Source organism: Taurulus bubalis (assembly GCF_910589615.1).
Source record: "Taurulus bubalis genome assembly, chromosome: 3".
NCBI classification, from domain to species: domain Eukaryota; kingdom Metazoa; phylum Chordata; class Actinopteri; order Perciformes; family Cottidae; genus Taurulus; species Taurulus bubalis.
In genome coordinates this window covers 910,001-926,153 of record NC_136591.1, presented here as the reverse complement: position 1 = coordinate 926,153, position 16,153 = coordinate 910,001, and the positions used below count along the sequence as shown (strand labels likewise).

General features: G+C 44.1%; 1 protein-coding gene across 1 annotated transcript in view; it reads right to left on the bottom strand.

Moving 5' to 3' along the window:
- Positions 1-805: 805 nt before the first annotated feature.
- Positions 806-16,153, bottom strand: part of ptchd4 (patched domain containing 4) — a gene marked incomplete at both ends in the record, with an annotated part of 50,441 nt that continues 35,093 nt past the window's right edge. Inside the window, one exon of the mRNA XM_079216008.1 lies at positions 806-2,481. Within this exon, the coding sequence (XP_079072134.1) occupies positions 806-2,481 (1,676 nt within the window). The remainder of the gene's footprint in view (positions 2,482-16,153) is intronic.

Genomic DNA, 16,153 nt, shown 5'->3' with positions numbered 1-16,153 from the left:
GTTTACTGCCTTTTGAAATACTGCTGCACGACAGTCACTTATCACTTCCTCTTCATAAGCCGCAGCCCACTGCAGTTCTTTTTGCCATTGCCTACAACCTTATTTGACCTCTGGAATAGAGCAGGAATATTTGTCTGCTGCTAATATAAACCTTGACGATTCAATTTGCCCGATGCAATGTGCAAGATAGTTCTTCATAACGGACACAGTGTATGCCATCTGCCCAGATCAGCTGTTCAGCATTTCTTTATGTCACAGAAAAGCATTTTGTCTGCTCTCCACAGTTTGTCTCCTTCCACAGAATTTATTTTAGTTTCTCTTTGCTTGTTTCAAGGTGTGAGCAGTTTCTTTTGTACACCAACTTGTCCTTGGCTTAACAGACTCTGATGCTCCCTCACTCACTTCTTTTGAGATAAGGGCAGCAGGAGACGAACAGAGAATTGCTAATATTTTAATCAACCATTTGATTGGAATTTACTTCCAGTCCTAGCCAGCATAAGTCCTGAGAACTCACTCATTGTCTATACCAAATAGTTGGGAAAGAGCTTTAGAACCATGGGCATGTTGCAGTGCAAGTGCAAATGAGGTACACTGTCCGACTGAAGGACTGAATACTGACCAGTGGGGCTGCGCTCTACTCTGGCCAGCTTAGCTGCTATTGGTTGGGAGTGACCAGTTCCCACTCCTGAGGGGACTTCTCGGACTCCCCTTCACCTCAAGAGGCACCTCACCATTGGAGGATACCTCTAATCCACCAATAACTGACGGATAACCGCTGATACTCATTGCTAAAATTACAAACTACTCAGACGTTTGTCACATGATCGGGATTCTCCCTGACTTCAATGCACTCTATCTCCTCCCTTTCTCGTTCCCTCTCTCGCTCCCTCTCCCTCTCCCGCTCTTTGCGCTTGGCCCGTTTCTTTTTCTTGTGTCTCTTTTTGGACGGCGGGAAGAAGGTCAGGAAGACGGGCAGGATGACGAAGCAGTGCAGCACGGTGCAGCCCGCCGTGAGGAGGGAGCACTTGAACAGTGTGTAGGTCAGATTGGAAGGCACAAACACCAGGGGCATGATCCCGATCACAAAGCAGGACGCGTTCTGCAGGATGGCCGCCCCGTGCTCCTCCAGTGCCAACTTGATGCACTGCGTCCTAGTGTGCTCGGAGGCCAGCACAAAAGTGTACAGGTGGGGTACACAGTGATCCATGGCGAAGTTGAGGGTGTAAATAAGGCACAGGATTGAGATGCTGTCCATGCCAACGTTCCAGAGGGTCATCAAACCCAAGACGCCCAGCTCCACGGACGTTACCGTGAGGATGAGCCAGAAGTTCCCCAACGGGTTGATGACCAGGAAGAAAGTGAGGATGAGGATTGTGAGTACGCTGAACCCTGAGGTCAGGATGGGCGAGATGACAGAGGAGCTGTAGCGGTCCATGAACACAAACGTGGGATTGAAGGCAATGAACTTGATGCTGTTGATCAGCATCAAGGGCCGAAGCTTTTCCAGAAGCTCCACCACCTCCTCGCGCTTCTTCTCCGTCGTCCGCGCCACCAGGTACATCCGCGAGGCGATGATGTCGTACTCATCAGTCTCGCGGTTCTTGGAGAATATGATGTCCTCAGTGAAGTGCTGGTACTCCGGGCTGCGAAGGAAGGAGCCCTTGAGGATGCTGATGAAGTCGCCCTTGGTCGACGCGCTCACGTTCACCACACGCAGGTAGTGGAAAAAGTTGTCCATCCAAGAGATCTTGTTGAAGCCATGACTCAGGGTCTTCAGATGCTCCTGCACCGTGGAGTTCCAGTACTCGATGGGCTCGTAAATGTAGAACCCAATCACGGGACTGTAGTTACTGAAGTATTTCTGCTGCGTCGTAGCGTACGAAACACTCGGGGAGTTACTGGCCAGCAGGTTCACTATATTTGATCCATCACTGATCTGTAAACATCCCATGAATGAGAAAGAGGCGTAGATGAGATACAGAATGACCACAAAGGGTTTGACGTAGGTGTTGGTAATCCATTCTGTGTAGTGCTCACGCAGGAAGTGCTGGATGAAGTGATTCTGGTAGGGGACGCTGTCGTGGTGCGTGGACAAGTCATGCCCATCGCTCATCATGGTTTTGAACCACGTGGGCTGGCGGTCCAGGTACTCCACTGAGGGGATTTTACAACAGAAAACACTGTGGTAGCGGTTCTGCTCCAGCTGTCCGGCAAACACCAGGCAGGAGCCGTAGAAAGAGAACACGTAGAAGTAGTTGACCAGGATGGCAACGCACATGCTCTGGCAGAAGATTTTCACCGACTCGATGTTGGTGAAAGGGCTCGCTCCCATGCCGAAGGTGATGATGTAGAGGGAGCTGGTCATGGTGTAGCACACCATCACGTCAGCAAAGGCGTCCGCCACGCGCTCCTTGAAGGGGAGGTTTTCCCTCGTTCTCCTCCAACCTGCCAGCAGCTCAAACACCCCTTTGGTTCCATGGCCTAGAATGAGAGAGAGAGAACTCAGTCAGAATTCTGTTTGCATTGATGCATTCGCACTGTGTACTTCAAACATAACATGGAAAATTGCTCTCTTTGCATAATGTCACCATTCCTAGGAAGTGAAATGGTTCTTGTCTCAGAGGGATGTTGGTACCCTCTGAGTCACAGCATTATCACAACGCCCCGGATTCCTAAAACTACATTTGTGTGACTGAACTGCTGCACCATATCTGAATTACAAAACATGATTTCATGAGAAGCAGTATCAACAGATATACAAATACATAACATTTTGCACAACATTTTAAAGATGTAACCTTCAATCTAGATGTTATCTTTAAACGTCTGTGCCACCACATAGCAACATCTTCAGATGCCATGTTTTGTCCAAAAACTAACACAATTATTTAAATGAAGCAGATAACTGGTTCATTTTCTATTTGGCATGTTTTGATCCTGACCGCAAAGAGGAAGCGATTGAGGTTCCAACCACTTTGAAAAATACGTAGATCTAGCGATTTATCATGGTCATAACATAAACCTGTCATATAGTTATATCATGCTTCTTCGTTGAGGACCATTGAGAATGATTTTAGAAGAACATTTATTTAAGCTTTCTGACTGCTTTGTTAAAACCGTGTTGGCATGCACAGTAGACTGCGACTGCCAGAGTGTTCACACCAATCTGTTGGTAGAGATTGTAAAAAAAAGTATTTTTTCTAATATGATTTTTGACAAGAAGTTCTGTGATCAACTAGCTGGCATCACAATTTACTGGAGCGTATTCATAAAAGCAGTAAATATGTCAGAGTTTAGCTGTCCAATGCTGCCCCTAGAGGCCGCCATGACCAGTGCACCCTACAGTACACACGGGCTACAGAGGAGACACGATGCACTGATGTTTCTTGGCATTTTCACCATGTTGCAACAAAGCTGCTGCGCTTTTGAGTGTGACACGACAGATTAAAAATACAATTAAAATCTGAACATCCTCTGTTAGACTCCTCTAATAGAGACACAGGCTTTCCTTTTCTCCTCGTATCTGAAGCATAGTTGAACACGGCCCTCTCTAACATGCACCAGGAAGCAGCTTCCAAATGTGTCAGCAGCAGGCCCATTCATGTGAGTCAAATCTGTGGGATTTTCACCAGTCGAAATATATAGACATGAACACCCGACGTTGAAAGGCATGTGCTCCACAGTGCAGACCCTCCCACACAGGAACGCACACGGCTTGTTTATTTGTGAAAAGCCTGAGCTGCATTTCTGATGAGGGGGAAACTGCTGTGATGGAATGTGATATCAGTTTCTGAACGCTAGAATCAATTTCCTCCATCATGTAAATATTTCAGTACAAGTAAGCACTGGCTCCGGCTCATGCATACTGAATGTCACCCGGCCAACGTTTAGCGCTTTAAAACGCTCCTTTCAATTCCAGCAGGTGAGAGGGATTGCATCACTTGACAGCATTGTACATTTCCCCTTGTCTGATGCAGAGAGAGAGAGAAACACAGTTAATTAACTATAACGGATTCTGCCGTGGTAACGAGCTGGCTAGATGGGTTTCTGTGCTGCAGGATCGTTTGTTAGCTTCAGTTGGTTTAGAAGGAGTGGAGAGAAGGGAAGCAGGAGGTCTGAAGCATTTCCCTTCACCAGGTACCACACAGATGCTGAGTAGCGTGTCATGATCTAGTCATGATCGAAAACACCTTGGGATTTATTACAGTGATGGATTACTGGCAGGAGGAGGTGGATAATAACAAGCCCATCTGGTGAAGTGTCCCTGGTTACTTCTCATGGTTTTTTTTTACCGATGCAGTAATAAAAGTATTTATCTTTGGAAAAACTCATTCACTTACATTGCAACATATATTGTGTTATATATGTTGCATGCATTTAATACTGTATATTTTCAGGTACAGTAAAACAATTCAAATCAAATCAACATAAATCAAAACAATGATACATACTAAATGTGCTGCAGCTGTATAAATACGATATTGTACGTTGATTATTTTTGGTGGGGTTATTGTTTTGAAGCTTCGATTATTGGATTTTTGCTTGTGGATTGATTTTCTGCAAATCAAGAAATCGATTGTGGCTCATCTCTAATTAGGGCCCGAGCACTGACGTAGTCAGAGTCGAGGACCTATTGTTATTCAAATGGTTATTTATTATTCTTCACCAATGCGCAGCGAAAAGAGGTGCTTGGGATGAACCTAAATTCTTCAAAATTGGCACACCCATCCGACTCGGCGAACATTTTAATATAATTTGGGTGTCGACCAAAAGTCTGAGAAAATGTCTCTATAGCGCCCCCTTTAGTTGTGAAAGCCCACCCTTTTTGCAAACTTTGACCGATTGACTTGCAATTTTACACACATGTCCGGGTGGGACTGCTCTAAAAAAAACTCATCCGTGAAATTAAAATGCGCCTAATTAGATTTTCCGCCATTTTGAATTTTGTAAAAACCACATTTTTGCCCATTCCTCATAAACACTGGGTCCGTTTCTTACGAAATTTCCTGTAGATCATCATTGGCTCAATGTGATCAAACGGTATTGTCAACCGTGTTGATATCTCATTGCGTTCAGAAGTTATTAATCAATTAACCTCTTAGGGGCGTGGCTCAATATGTCAATACACATAACTTCCTAATTACTTGGCCTATCTTCACAAACTTTGTAGCATATGTCAACATCGTGTCCCTTAACGTACCCAAATTGTTTCATAATATTCAAACACTAGAGGGCGCTGCAGTGAACCGCTCAATTTTGGCATTTTCCTTGTTTTCAGGCGTTGTATTCTGACGAACTCCTAGAGATTACACACGATTGATTTCACATTCGGGCAATATGATGTTGAGACCTTTGCAGGGAAAAGTTATCAAAGGATTTTCAAAATATCGAACTATGTGAGCGCAGAGCAGCGGCAAAGAGACACCATTTTCCATGAAAATGGAAGTTGCTTTAACTCGGCCGTACATGATGGAATCTACTCCATATTTCTCATATGCCATGACCTCCTGACCCTGAAGACATCCATATGATCAATTGTCATCCTAGTCATAGCGCCACCTAGAGGCAACAGGAAGTTACATGTTTTCTACTTGTACACCGTGCTCCTCACAGATTATTCAGATCCCTCTCAAAATGCGTCGGAAGAGACTTAAGACATTGATAATGCATCACCTTGAAGATTGTAAGGATCCGTTGAACGGCGTAGCGTCGGTCCATCGCAGAAGTTCGATCCTTCGCCGTGACCGAATAAACCGATGTAACTCGACTCCACATGATAAGATCCTTTCCAGGTTTCACATGTTTGATCAGCCTCCAGGCCTGAAGACATGTGCAGTCTAATTTTTAATTAGAGTCATAGCGCCACCTAATGGCAACATGAAGTAAATATTTCTATACTTTGGCTTGCTTCTCTTAGTCGGTCAATCAGATCAACTTCCAATTACTTCTAGACAAACATAAGATTTTCATGACGCCAGCCCACAAAGCGTTTGATGATTCGTGAAACGATGTTGCCGTGGCGCCCCATCCTTCGCGGTCAACAACAAAGTCACTAATGACGGACTAGGCATGCTCGACACGTAACTAAACTTGACACACACAATTAAAGGCAAAGATGTAGTTACCTGATGTAATTTGAATGACTCAAAATGGCACTTTGGCTCGATAGCGCCCCCTACAATTATTCAATTAAGCAGCCCCAGCGCGACGGTTGACCTACATGTATGAAACTTGCTAGGAATATGTAACACATGTCAACTTAAAAATAACTCTCTTGGGACCATGCTCTAAACCAGGGGTGGGCAAACTTTTTGGCTCAGGGGCCACATTGAATAAAAAAATTGACAGACGGGCCGGGCCAGTATCAGATGGATGGAGAGTGTTTGTGTGAACCTGTCACAGGAGGACAATGTTTAGGACCCAAATGCAGACCACATGAGAGTATCTGGTAAAACAGATTACTGGAGCCAAAGGGAAGGTGGGGAGCCTGTGGTCCGCCACAGTGGGTGCTGGGCGGTGTGAGAATATAACGTACATGACTCAGCTTTTTTGTTCAACTCGCTGGTTAAATCTTCATCCATTTGTTCTACACGCCGAGTCACTGTTCTGCGTGATAAACTCCATTTTTCAAATTTGTTTTTGCTCTCTGGACATAAGAGACCTGCTGTTTCTACCATACATTCTTTCAAAAACTCTCCTTCAGAGAAAGGCTTGCTAGCTTTTGCTAATTTGAATGCTAGCAAAAAACGTGCCTTGGTGCTTGATTCTTGTATAGCAGTTTGGCGGAGAAAAATATTTTGCTGACTCTTTAAATTGGCTGCCAACCTCTTAGCAGTAGCCGCCCGTTCTGTCGTTGACTATTGGCTAGCATAGTTAGCATGCTTGGCGGAAAAGTGGCGGCTAATATTGTATTCTTTGAATACTGCAATGGTTTCTTGGCAAATAAGACATACTGCCTCTGATCGTACTTCGGTGAAAACATACTTAGCAGTCCACTCATTAAAGACTCTGCACTCACTGTGGACTTGTCTCTTCTTGGGTCCACTCATTGTGACAGAAGGGATCACTGCAGGAGGCTGGCAGACAGAACCCTATATGTCACATGACATGAGCGCAGGGTGGAATGTGGTTAGTTATGTTAGTTATACTGAGGAAAAATACTCTGCATGCAGCTGTCAGCTCATTTTACAACTCTAAAACTGTTGGAGTACAAACCCTGTCTCCGGCGACAGAAAGTGATTCATATTACCATAATGCTTCTAAAGTTAACGCTTTACGACATAATTAAAAAGGATTCTGACCGCTAAGAAGTGGAGCTTTTCAGTGGTTTGCGGTGTATTACGGTAATCAAAAAGTGTGGCCTTGTCTGTGGGATCAGTGGGGGAGGGGTGGAATGGACCAGCAGCACAGCAAGTGTTGTGTGTCGCTCTCGTCCAGCAGAACTCGGCAGGCAGCGGTCCGCACGGCGCTACAAACTGCTGTAACGCCTCTCTGTTCCCGACTTGATTTTCCCAAAGCACGATGACCACAACAGACCAGCGTTGATGTTTCTTCATGCTTATTTACTGCACAGCCTCTTTTAGGCTTTCCGTGTGTGTGTTCTGCTGCAGCAGAAAGACCGCTGTAGTGCCTTCTGCTGCGCTCACGGCTCTGCTGCAGAAGGAACTGAACGTGGGAACGGAGAAGCGCTACAGCGGTCTTTACTATAACTTTATACTAGCGGGCCGTAGTTTGCCCACCTCTGCTCTAAACCGTACAGGAAGTCAGATAGCGCCCCTAAAAAACTTTTTTTTTTTTGACAACCTGTGAGATGTGATAGCCCACAGTTTTTGACCTGAAATTTGGCACACATGTCCGGTTGTGTCTGCTCTACAAAAAAGTACGTGGTCGTATTAAACTCCGCCGACTTTCACAAAGTACAGTGGAGTTACAACAGCTTGCTGCACGAACCATATGCAATAGTCGTCACACCACTTCCACGCCGTTCCATGAAACCTCAAGCTTTTGATCACTTTTAATACATATTTGTATCTTTTAAATATATTTATATACATATTTACATGTATATTCCATTTTCCAGAGGTCAACCTTTCTGTGAAAAAGAGGAAATATGTGTCTGTCATCACATCAAATGACAGAACTCAGTCTGCGCTTCCCAGATCTTTCTGCCATTGAGAACAAATTCAAGCTGTTCTCGACTCTTGATGATGCAGAAGAAGTGAAGAGAGTCTGAACTAGAACTGATGGAGATGCAGTGATGAATCTCTGAAGAACCAGCTTCAGTTTCTCTCCCTACCGACTTCTACTGGAGCTTGGAAAAGGCCAAATTTCCTCTGATGTGATTCTTTTATTTTTATATATATATATAAATATATATATATATATATATATATATATATATATATATATATATATATATATATATATATATGCATAATTGACCTCATTTGATTCATTTGGCCAGATACCTCACCTGAGTAGCCCAGACTTTCATATATTTTTCTGTTTGTGGCCCTCGGTGAAAAAAGCTTTGACAGCCCTGATATATATGTATATATATATATATATATATATATATATATATATATATATATATATATATATATATATATACATATATATCTATATATATATATAGATATATATCTATATATATATAGATATATATATCTCCCTCTAAATTAAAGCTGCTCGCAGCTTTAATTCTCCCGGCCTCGAACATCCGCCTGGCACGCGAACGTTCTCGGACGGACGAGCCGGCGACCCTTCGGCTTACCCCGACGTGCTTGAAGCGAGGGCCCAGTCACAGCTGCGAGCAGCTTTAATTATTCTTGAGACTGAATAGTTACATTTTTTACACACACACACACACACACACACACACACACACACACACACACACTCACACACACACAGTCTGCTCTCTAGTAAGAGCAGATCTCCCTCCACCAGTGAGAGCGGTAGGTGTCATGCCTCTGAGAGAGGAGGCTTCTCTTTGAAAGCTCCACCCTCCAAAGTGAGAAGAATCCCAATTAGAGGAGTTGAGAGGAAGTGAAGCAAAGATCAAAATCAGCAACGAGCTCGCTGGGGTAATATGTATTCACTCCCATGTCGAACTAAGACAGCTCCAGTGGCCCCACGTCTCCTCGTTTAAAATGTGTTGCTGAAAATACCTTTCTTTCTTTCTTTCTTTCTTTCTTTCTTTCTTTCTTTCTTTCACACGTGTTTCCCAAAATCCAGCCGGGCATTTGACATGATTTTACTCAAACAAAGGAATACAATGTCCTTTTTTTGGGGAATGAATTGTTGATGAAACTCGGGTTCAAATGTTGCCTTCACATGATTGGTTCATCATCAGTTCTCTGGACACACTGAACACAGCTGGGCAGCACCAGCGGGTTGTAGGTTCAAACTGAGCCGTATGATGTACCGTAAACGTCGGGTTACGAGCCGCTACTACCTTCGGTCAGTGTCCCTGTTAGCTCCCCGCTGTAGCCAGATGGGGCTCCTGCTAGCGCTCCGTTACTTCCCCGCTAACTTCCGCTAGCTCCCCAAAAACTACCGAAGGTAGCGGGCCCAGGCTCGACACCCGACTTGGGCAGAGGGGACGTGGGCAGTAGCAGCAGCAGCAGCCGGTAGCAGCAGCAGCAGCCGGTAGCAGCAGCGCTAGCTAGCAGCAGCGCTAGCTACCGACGTTTACGGTAATGCTCAGGAAGGGAAAATAAACACATCACTAAATTAAAATGGGTTGCTCGACACAAACTAGGTTGAGATGAGTTGTTTGGACATATTTACACGCAGTAACTATGACGTGTCAATGTTAAATTAACCAAGTGGCATGAATAATGTTACGGTTGGCAATATATGTAGATAGAATAAAACAGCTAATACAGAAAAGGGACATCTACCTTTAAAAAAAAAAAATAAGCTGCCAATACAATTAGCCTTTTAGGTCTGTTGCAAAAGTATAATTGAATATTTATTGCAAAATTACTTCTAACTCTGAAACACGAGTGTGTGTGTGTGTGTGTGTGTGTGTGTGTGTGTGTGTGTGTGTGCACATACAAACGAAACAAAGTCTGCAAAGATGGTTCGACATATTAGTAATAACCAATAAACTGCCGTCTGGAAGGTGCTGTGCTGCAGCTTGTGATGCTAACTGTTCCTCACGGCGCCGGCTGCTGCAGAAGTTCAAACTTATAATATAAATGTAGGTATAATCGTAAATCGTAATTAAGTGGATATTAAGGCATCACTAAATTCAAACAGGTTGCACCATTCATTAAGTTATTTCTTACCAAGTATTTACATCAACTAATTGCAAGGTTTGATGAGGATAAGTAATAATAAATAATTATTATGAACAATGGCAACCAAACTAGCCGGGCAGGGGAGTAAAAAGGTAAAGGGCTCAGATTTTAATCACTTTTGTTCTTAAAATCCAATGTACTTTTTTGCAAGTTATGCTATATCTTGTTTAACCTTCCATTCAGTGGGCAAATAAAGGAAGAAAGTAAAAACTCGGTGACTGTGGAGAGTCCAAGGACTCTAATGACAAAGTGAGAGAAGCAGGGGGAGAGAACACATGGAGCATGACTGCCGCTCAATGTTAATCACATTTGGTGCAAACCGACAATTCTCTGAATGTCTGAATGCTGATGGATGCAAAACTGAACGTCCACATTTTCACTTGGGTCTCTGTGACGGTTCTATGTGGAAATACAGAGAGGTGACGCAAGAAGCACGAGATAGAGATCACATCCCCCATTATTATAGACCACACTCATTGCTGTTGCTCTCTCCATCTTCACCCACTCTGGAGCAAACCCCCACATGCAGACAGCAGATGGACCTGTGTGCCTCCTTCCCCTCCTTTCACCTCCTTCCCCTCCTTTCCCCTCCTTCCCCTCCTTTCCCCTCCTTTCCCCTCCTTTCCCCTCCTTCCCCTCCTTTCCCCTCCTTCCCCTCCTTTCACCTCCTTCCCCTCCTTTCCCCTCCTTTCCCCTCCTTTCCCCTCCTTCCCCTCCTTTCCCCTCCTTCCCCTCCTTTCACCTCCTTCCCCTCCTTCCCCCTCCTTCCCCTCCTTTCCCCTCCTTCCCTCCACACACCAGACTGCAGGTGGTGTAACACTCTCTCTGAAGGCTCACAGCTGAGTGCACTGATCAGGATAGATAACAACAGCCTGTAATCAGCAATGTCAACCTGCAACAACAATCAAATTCTGCTTTGCAGGCGGCGTGATTTCGCTTTTTCCACAAGTGTAGCTGCCACTGAGGACAATGAGATCATGTCCTCAGTATTTTGTCTGGAAATGGGTTTTCACATCTGTGGGGGCGGGGTTACGTTCAAGAACTAGAACTTAACATCACACTCAATTTAAATAAAGCTCCAGGCAGTCTTCCACAAAGTGGACAGTGTTGTTTTTATCAACCCTCTCAAAAGTATGTCGGCGTCAGCTATGTGGCTCCAGAGAACCTCAAATATTCATCTCTCTCGTGTGAGGTCCCTCAGGGGTCCATCCTGGGCTCCCTGCAATTCTGTGTCACAAGCCTTTTTTCTTTTACATTTTGAAGCCAATTTTGAAGCAAACCTTTGAAATTAAGAAGCGTTGCCATAAACTGCTTTGGAGGGAATAAACTAGACTACAGAGTAGTTTGGCCAGAAGTTGGAGCTAACGGCTATCGGGAATGTTTCATGCTGTTCGGAGATGAAGTAAATTGTGGGAATATCCGGGAAGACGACAACAGTCGACACAGTTTATCGGTAGTGTGAGATAAATGTTTGTCAGAATGTTTTGAGAAAGGCGTTGCCATGTCTTATTTAGTGTATCAACTCTTTTTCAACAAAGGCAAAAAGCCACCTCTCAAGCCAACTTAAAATCATATTTCCCAAGTGAGGACGTTTTATCGTATTTTGCCGTTTCCAAAACGTCACTTCAAAATGTGCATAAGAATCCATGAATGGAAACACAAGATGAAATCTTTCAGCGACAGAAATTAGAACTCTGCGTTTGTCAGAATACTAAGACTTGTGAATGGTAAATCTGCCGTGGGTCCACTTAGCAACACTGCCGTGTGCGGTGGACCAATGTGTCTTTCCAATGAGCTTGAACCTCGGCGTCATGTTTTGACTCAGCTGTGATGCTCAAGCCACCAACGTCCTGCAATGTTGTTTTATTAAAGTCAGTTAATGAACCTCTGATTTTGCTGATCTAAAGAAGGTCATGATGCAGTGCAGTCCAATCCAAGCAGGTACTTATATTCATGATTATGTGTTTTTATTTATTGTATGGGCATTTCATTCTGCTAATTATCTGACCAGTATTACAGATTTAGCCAATGATAGCCTTTTCAATTGTTTGAATCTGCGTTACTGATGAACTCTGGGACCAAGAGAGCAGCTGCAAAGCCTCTGTCTCCTGTTCCCCTGTAACGGCACTGAGCCGCCTGTAGCCACCGCAGCAGAGATGGATAACGAGGGATGGGGCTGTAGCTCAGACTGGGCGGGTGAAGAGGCAGGAGGCGTTGTATCTCAAGCCGCTCTCCGACCCAGGTACGTCCCCCGGATGGACCGTAAGAGGGCAGTTTGTCACTGGCTGTCTTGCAGACTATTTTCTACTGTGGCGAGAGAGACAAAAGGAGGAGCCTGAGCACGCTCCAGTAATGGAGACTCGGCCGGCATTTGCCTCCCGCCTCTCCTCCCGTGGCCCTCACCGAAGAAACGAAGCCACCGAGTCATTAAACTACATTACTGCTCGAAAACGTCTGCGGGGCGCAGAACCCTCCACACATCCGTCACGTGTGGAGAGAGCGTGGCGGAGTGTTGCAAACTCAATAAGAAATATATATAAAACACAAAGGGGAGCGAAGGTGAGGACGAACACGAGGAGCCAAAAGCAATGTTCACATCCAAATCAATGTTTGGGTGATAACACTCCTTATAAACTGACTTCTTTGGGGTGTTTTGCAACCAAGAAGGACATTTCTCCAACTGAAGTGTTTGTTTGAAACGTTTCCGCGGCGCTGCCCACGTGAGCGGGCCTCACTTCAGTAACACTCCAGCTGCTGCAGCGGCGTCCACAAGAAGCAATGAGGGCTGAGTGGCGTTGCCCAGACTGCAGGGCCAGATTGTTTTACATCACATCAGACATCACAAAATAAAAACAACACATTTTTCCACTCACATGGAGTTATATTTATCAATCGAGATCGCTTTTGAAGAGACTCGCCTGGTTTTGGGAAACAAAGCGTGGAGATGTCGCCCACCAGATATAATGGGACCATATGGTCGTCAGCTCAGGGTGTTAAAAGCGCAAAGAAAAAAAGAATTGGACATTGAAATGTCTCTTTCCAGAAATCATGAGGCGGCCCCTCGAGCTACTGCACAGACCTTCGCTGTGGGCAGTTTCCTGTCTGGCTGAAGGAAAATATAATGCCTTACACATTATATTTGAGAGCAGGCAGACATCTCTATGCCGAGAGCTTCGAAACTCACATCAAAAACAATATAGATTGATAAATAGCACTATAGGTAAAAAGGAAATATATATATATAGCTTGAATATTTACTTATATTTGATGTTTTAGAGAGAAACTTAACATTTGTAACCCAGTTTCCAGGGGCTTTAAACTGGACTTCCCTTGGCAAACCTTCAGATGGCCTCTGATACTAACTCACGAGCATTAACAACCCTTCACTGTAGATGACATTGAAATGACCATGAAACGAGCCTAAAAGTCAACATCATGAATACGTAAGGGTTCAAGAGTCAAAAAAAGAGAAGAAAATACACATTCTGTGCCGCTCTGCTTTTAATAACTGCAATATTGCCTTTCCTGTATTATCTATATGCTATTGGACACACTCACCCACATGCACTCACACTGTCCTGGTTCTGAGTGGCAGTCTGCTGGGTTCTGCCCCCGGGTGGGAGCCATTACATTTGGTCATTTGCATGGTATAGCTCTTCCCTTCTGGGAGAAAAGTATATTACTGCTCTACTGCAGCAAAACATGGCATTCACATCTATGTGCTGTTTAATTTGTGTCTTTCCAGCGGCAGGTTTTGCAGTAATAATCAAATATAGCTCACCAGATGTGTGTTGACTTCATTAAATCCAAGCGGAGTGGAGTCATTTTCACACTCACAGGCAACAATAACGCTGAGGCAACAAGTGTCTCCGCTTTGATGAGATCTCTGTCAGTCTGGCAGGAGGATCCTGAGAGATCATTCATTCATGGAGACGCTGATCTCTAATGATGCATTGCAGTCAGGTGGTGCTGCAGGTTGGGCATAAAAACAACCACGATAGAGGGCAACTCCTTTGGTTGTATAGAAGTATATGCTTCATGTGTTGAAGCTGCATTCTCTCTCCTGACCACCAGGGGGCGACTCCTCTGGTTGTATAGAAGTCGATGCAAACAGACCATAAAGCAGGGGACGCTTTAGGGCGGGGCTACAAGGTGATTGACAGGTTGATGACTACGTCTATTTTGTCTATTTCTATACATTCTATGGTCACAACCCACACAAAATATCTAATTTCCCTTTCAGAATTTGATGGTTTTGGTCAGATGACATTTGGAAAGTCTAGAAGAAAACTAATATTGCATTATTTTATTCCCCATTCAAGTTAGCATAGGGCTACGTTGAAATTAGCCAGCAGAGTTTCTGGTGTGCATGATCTGCCCTTAGAGCACATACCCTTTTATTGTGCAGTGTCAAATATACTCTACATAATATACTCTAATATACTCTACATAATGTAATCTGCACAGACAACATTCCTACAAACTGTAAATGAAGCATTATTATCATTATAATAATATATAGTGATATCAACATGAATCAATATCGTAAAAACAAACATATTGTGAAATAATCGTCGGCCATACTGTACAGCACTACTTTGCTGTGAAGATTTTTGCTCAGCTGCTTTTGCTTTTGATTGAATTCAGAAAAGAAAGTAATGAGAGGAAAAGGTTGTGACGCTTGAATTATAGAATCATTCATTTGTTCCCCTTTGAGTGCCACTCTTCACTAGACAACCGAGAGCGAGGGAGCACTTCCAGCTCCAGCTAATCACAAGCTTTGTTGTGTTTCCACACCACTGTCAAGAGAAACCAAATCTACAAACGTGAGTCTGAAATAACCGGAGAGGAACACATTGCTGTCACTCTCTGATGTGACGTGAGTTCACGAGCCATCAGTGACACGACGGGAACAAAATGCCACGACAGACACAGGAAGTATGATGCAGTGGAGCCGTTAAATATGCAAGAGCTCGCCGCTCTTTGATGCTATATTTAGCGACGTTAAAGCGGGGTCCTTCCGAGACCCCACTTCCTGCTGAGCGTTAAAAATGGATTAGCTCACAACACACCTGCTCATTGACTCTGATCTGTAAGAGTGTCTCTCATCCCGTGGAGATCCAGACGCTCACCAATGAGAAGTCAGATGCCAGAGTGGGACGCGTCCCGCCACAGCCGCCTTCCTTTTCTTTGATTGAGTGGGTTAAAAATGGTTTGGGGGGCTTGTGAGGATTTTGTCATTTGAAAAGTTACCCAGCGAGGTAAACACTTTACATTTTGTAATTATTATTTAGTCGCAGCGCTCTGCTGAAGACTCTTTCTTCAGCTATATAATGTAGAACATATTATTTATGTATTGAATGTTGTTAGAACGAACTGAAAGAAGGACTCAGGGACGCTTCTATTTCAGCACCATGGACAGCACCATGCACGTATCGGTACGCAGCGCAAAGGATTGTAAACAGATTGAAAAGCTCTCCGAGGCAAATTTTAATTTGTGATTTTGGGCAATACAAATGAAACTGAATTGAAAATGTAATCGCCGACTGATATTCCAAGGCCTTGGCCGCTCATAGATTCTAACAAACGTCAGTCAGACAAAAGGATCAGTGAGTCAGACTTTTGATTTGATGGAGACAACAATCCAGGATATTAACCCAACAACAGCCTCTGGCTCTATTTTGCAGAAGATTGAGGTGAACAAAGATGGCGTACGTGCTTCCACCTTTCAGCTCACTAACACCAAACAACTGTGGCTCTCGTTCTTTGAATAGCAGCTAACTTCAATGTGAAAATGATTAACTGTTTGACCATCTTGATACCAAATTAAAAGGATGTACCCC